Source organism: Arachis hypogaea, chromosome 9, assembly GCF_003086295.3.
Source record: "Arachis hypogaea cultivar Tifrunner chromosome 9, arahy.Tifrunner.gnm2.J5K5, whole genome shotgun sequence".
Lineage (NCBI taxonomy): Eukaryota > Viridiplantae > Streptophyta > Magnoliopsida > Fabales > Fabaceae > Arachis > Arachis hypogaea.
In genome coordinates, this window is record NC_092044.1 from 18,990,877 (window position 1) to 18,996,267 (window position 5,391).

Sequence of the window (5,391 nt, forward strand, 5' to 3'; positions counted from 1 at the left end):
TCACATTTGAATTTTATCCCAATTTTACCGTCAAATTTATCGGCGGAAATTTTCGTCGATAAATCGCCTAAACACAGCGTTTCACTAAACCGATATACTGGTGGCCAAATTTGACGGAAGATTCATGGATAAAGTCGGCACTATTGAAATAAAATTTTGCAGCATTGATTACTGTTGAATTTAGTGGCGGAATATAAAATCCAATGATAACTAATTTTGGGAACGAAATCTTGCTCGTATCCGATGTAAAAAAGCCGTTAAATCCTCCGATAATGGCCATAGCTAAATCTGACGGTATTCAATGCGTTTCTTGTAGTAAAAACAGGGACGGCGATGATCGTGTCTCACCTGCAATACGCCGCTTGGACTGCGCGTCTCCTTTTTGTTGCAAGTCCCGTCGTCGGTGCGTCTGGAACCGCCGATGATTACCTCTCATCACCGTCGAGCAAGCCATGGCGCTTCTCCCCTAATTTTTGTTGTTTACAGAGAACGGGTAAGAGTGAAAGAGTGTGGTGTGAGTGAGTGAGTGAGAAAAGAGAAGAGAAGAGATGAGAAGAGAAGGTTATACGTTTAATTTGGAGGGGAAAAAATATGTAATTTCACTTTTTTTCACCCATGTTACCAATTTTTGCCACGTCATATTTTCACATTGTCAGATCATCTAGTTCTGTTAGTGATTTAGACGAAGTTAATATTTAAGGATAGTTTTGCTAAAAATTAAAAACGTTAGAAATAAAATTGAATGTAATTAAAGGTTAAGGATATAAAAAATATAAATATTAAAAACAAAAATATACTTTATCTAAATTATTAAATAATAATTTAATTAAATATTTTGACTTATCTAAAAAATTTTAAATATTAATTTTACATCAAAATAACTCTATCTAAATATCTATCAAATTTAAAATATTAAATACAATCGTACATATAAATTTAGAAAAAAAATTTTAAATACACCACTATATTAATATTTTAATAAATTTTAATTATTAATCTTAATTATATATATTATATTATATATTTTCTATAATTAACATCAATAATTAAAAATAATTGAAACACCAATATACTGGTTCACAAAAATTTTGCAAAACTTAGTTCATGAAATTTGGAGCAACATAGTTTAATCTAAAACTTTCTTAAGAAACCCCCTGTCAGCGTCGGTTTCTGTATATTTGCCATAAGTCAAGTCTGGCTTGCCCGGTCGGCGCACAGCAGTACAACACGTAAACGGCGAAAAGAAGCCTGAGACCAAATCATTATTATTTCATTTTTTTAATTGATTAACCACCAAATATTGGGATATGTTAGAATGCATATGACTAAAATAGTAACAGCTTAATTATTCTGATTCTGAAATCTGAACTGGACAAAAATGAAAAGAATGTCACAATAATAGATAAATAATAAATCCATGAGTTAATTAATAAATAAATTAATAGAACAGTACCAAACACAGCAAAGCAAAACACAACAGTACTCAATTGCTCGTAATTCCGATTCCAAATCAAAAGCGAGTCGAGAACTTCCTCCAAGTCTCCAACTGCCAACCCACCCATCTTAAACTACGCACCCCTCTTCTTATCCTGCGCCTCGTTTCAGCTACGCGTTATAATCTTATACCGTTGCTTCTTCTCACCGAAACTGAGTTCTCAGCTGCGGAGCTTTTACCTTTTCCTTTCAGGTACTCATCGATCTTTCACACACTTCAACTTCAGTTATTATCTTTTCTTTCTTTACTCTTTTTTTTTTTATTTAATCAAATTCGCAATTTCAGTTTCGTGATCGAATTCATTTGCATGTGTGTTCTTTTGTTTTAAGTTGATGAGCATTTTCCGGCAAGATTTGATTTTAGACTGATCTATGAACTGGCTTTGATTTTAGAAGTTGTTTTGCTCTGATTGGTGGAAACTGATTTGTTGATCCACCTTCATTTTAGCTGCATGTGATTGCTATTGACTTACCGAAGTGATTATGAGCTTTTTCGAAGTTGAGACACTGATGTTATGCTGTGAAATTTTCGTTCTTCACTTGCCATCGTGTTATTTGTGAAATTATGGAAACAATTGCAATTGAAAACAGAATAGTAACACATGCAAATGCAGTGTTTTGTTCTTTCTTTTGCATTATTGAAAAGTTGCAATGGAATTTTTTCTTTTGAAATTTATGTTTAGCTTTAAAAGTGAATAATTACTGATGGGCTTATGAATTGTATCCGTCAGAAAAGAATCATGAGTTGTTTTGGCTGTTGTGAAGAGGATGATTATGCCAAGTCAGTTGAAAATGGAGGACAATATGCCGTGAAAAACCCAGCAGGTAATTTGGCCCATTTTAGCTAAAGGATTACTTCAAAGATGATATATGTATATAGGTCTCATTCGTGCAATTTGGTCGATATTTCCGTGTCCATCGTTCTATTTCAATTGCATTGGATTTGTAGTAGTAATGTAGTATATGGTTAAGATGCTGTAATTTGATGCTCAATTAGTCAATTTCATTAGTTTGTTTGATATTGTATTACCAGGAACTGAATTTTGGTGAAAGTGTTGTGATAAAATCTTTTGTACAGGGAATAATGGAAACTATCATTCTTCTGAAACCGCAAAACCGCAGACCGTTAAAGTCCAACCCATTGAAGTTCCTGCTATACCGGCAGATGAACTAAAAGAAATTACAAATAATTTTGCACAAGAGGCTCTGGTTGGAGAGGGATCATATGGAAGAGTATATCATGCGGTTCTTAAAAGTGGGCAGGATGCTGCAATCAAGAAGTTAGATGCTAGTAAACAGCCTGATGATGAATTTTTGGCCCAAGTAAGTGCGTCAACCTGTGCTTACTATTCTCTGACACCTCATTGAAGTTGTTCAAATCCCACGAACCAGGTGATTTTTTAACTTTCAGGTTTCAATGGTATCAAGGCTGAAGCATGAAAATTTTGTTCAGTTGCTTAGTTATTGTGTTGATGGAGGTTCCCGAGTTCTTGCTTATGAATTTGCTGCTAATGGGTCTCTTCATGATATCTTACATGGTATTATACTATATAGTGCTTCCTTTACCTTGGTTGAATTAGAAAAATGTTAACATCCATAAATGCTAGCTGAATCTTTCTGTATCCTAGAGGATCTGAGTAGATTTTGGATTATGTTATTTTTTTTACATCATTTTTCTTTTAGTGCCTTGACAGGCAGTGTCTCTACATGAAATATGTTATTTGTTTTTTTCTTGGTAAGAAAAAGATTCTATTCATCTGCTTTAATTATTACTATTATTACTGCAGGCAGAAAAGGTGTAAAAGGAGCAATACCTGGCCCAATTTTGACATGGGCACAGAGAGTGAAAATTGCTGTAGGGGCTGCAAGAGGGCTTGAATACTTGCATGAGAAGGCTGATCCCCACATTATCCACAGGGACATCAAATCAAGCAATGTACTAATCTTTGACGATGATGTTGCTAAAATTGCAGATTTTGATTTGTCAAATCAGGCTCCTGACATGGCTGCACGTCTTCATTCTACTCGTGTCCTTGGAACCTTTGGTTATCATGCACCAGAGTAAGATATGAGTATCAATTTTTCATGTTATGCACTAGAGTAAGATATGAGTATCAATATATGCACGTCTTCATTCTACCAGTTGGTTTTTTTCATAGTTGACTGGACAAGCATTTGTCTATTCACATACATCATTTTATGTTTCTGCATCCAACATAAGTATATAACTTAGTCATTTTATAATCATGGACATAATATTTCTTCGTTATGTAGTGCATTAGCTTCAACTGCTAAATGTTTAATGTCATGGATGCAGATATGCAATGACTGGGCAATTGAATGCTAAGAGTGATGTTTACAGTTTTGGTGTTGTCCTTCTGGAACTTTTGACTGGAAGGAAACCCGTTGATCATACACTACCACGTGGACAACAGAGTCTGGTTACTTGGGTATTAGTTTATGCTATATGTTTGTGTCACCCCCCCCCCCCCAAAAAGTAAACAAAAGAAAAAGTAAACAAAAGTGAAAAGAAAAAAGGAAGAAAATGCGGAGTTTGAACCTCTTTACTGTAATCTATTGTACTCTTTTCCAATAAATTTTGAATGTAGGCTATGCAGCTTATCATAGCAACTTGTATTTCAGGCTACACCAAGACTTAGCGAGGATAAAGTCAAGCAGTGTGTTGATCCGAAACTTGGAGCAGAATATCCACCCAAAGCAATTGCTAAGGTGTTAATCTATTTAAGTATATCTTTCTTCCTTTTCACCTTTATATGCCCTTTCTGAGCTAGGGTGGTGTTGATGTTTGTGGAAGTGTTTTATGACATATGTTTACTTGAAATATATGTTCATGAATTCGGAAACTGTGCAAAAGAAGCTTGTTAGAGGCAGTTACAGAATTATTTTATTGTTGCTGAAGTAGAGCAGATCTAGCTACTCTGCTTTTGCCCAAAATTTGAGTATAAAATTTTGTTATGATCTCTTTTAGGGGGAAATTTATTGAATATAAATCAATATATACGTAGTTTAGTTTTAAGATTCATCATCAGGGGTATTTATTACACTAGAAGAAGACATGTGCCCTCCAACTATTTTACATAAGAAAATATTTATGTATAACAGCGTGGTGCTTGTCTCATTGTAGATGGCTGCTGTTGCTGCGTTGTGTGTTCAATATGAAGCTGATTTTAGACCAAACATGAGCATTGTAGTCAAAGCTCTTCAACCTTTGTTGACGGCACGACAGGGACCTCCTGGTGAAACACCAAATTAATCTCTGTCTCTGTCTCTGCCTCTCTCTCTGAGTATGTGCGCGAGTGTCATGCAAAAATTATAAGAGATTGTTACAGGAGGCGATGCTAAATTGTTCGAACATGATTTGTACCCAGTTTTTACATTATATTCATTTTGTTCATAATTCATGAGGTTCTTTTTAACTTTTCCACGTTTCATCTATTCTTTTTAGTGTTACTTGATTTCTTGTTTTACATTCTGTTTTCCATTTTTTTGATTAATTCTCTTATTACTATTATTTTTTTTTTCATCTAACTAGAGTGTGGCCATTAAGAAATTGTTTATGTTCTAAATTTAAAACTAAGAAATAGAAGTAAATATTTTTGAGGATAGCATCACTCATGACTGAGAAAACAAACGTGCTTACATAGACATAAGAAGTTAGCATTCAAAGAAAGGCATGTAATGTTATTTTTCTTTTTATTAAGTATTATTATCTATGATTTGAAAAATTTGTTTAACAATTTGCAATATCTACATTTGATAACATATTTGCTTGTTATTAAATTAATTTGTATTCTACACGGGGTGACAGATTTGATAGTTGATTTTTTTTTTTTAGATTTTTTTGTATATATAACATGGTTGATGGTCATAGTATAA

The 5,391-nt window shown here is 33.8% G+C and overlaps 1 protein-coding gene across 1 annotated transcript; it reads left to right on the forward strand.

Moving 5' to 3' along the window:
- The first annotated feature begins 1,335 nt into the window (after window positions 1-1,335).
- Window positions 1,336-4,931, forward strand: LOC112710598 (pto-interacting protein 1). Its single transcript, XM_025762885.3, has 8 exons — window positions 1,336-1,687; window positions 2,226-2,319; window positions 2,573-2,817; window positions 2,906-3,032; window positions 3,282-3,555; window positions 3,812-3,944; window positions 4,138-4,224; window positions 4,640-4,931. The coding sequence occupies exons 2-8, from the start codon at window positions 2,235-2,237 to the stop codon at window positions 4,766-4,768; spliced, it is 1,080 nt and encodes a 359-aa protein (XP_025618670.1). The 5' UTR covers window positions 1,336-1,687; window positions 2,226-2,234; the 3' UTR covers window positions 4,769-4,931.
- Window positions 4,932-5,391: the final 460 nt, after the last annotated feature.

Coding starts and splice junctions, on each gene's coding strand:
- LOC112710598 (XM_025762885.3), top strand. CDS start 2,235: ATGAGTTGTTTTGGCTGTTGTGAAGAGGATGATTATGCCAAGTCAGTT. Junction 3,033..3,281: donor TCTTCATGATATCTTACATG/GTATTATACTAT, acceptor TTATTACTGCAG/GCAGAAAAGGTGTAAAAGGA. Junction 3,556..3,811: donor TTTGGTTATCATGCACCAGA/GTAAGATATGAG, acceptor TCATGGATGCAG/ATATGCAATGACTGGGCAAT.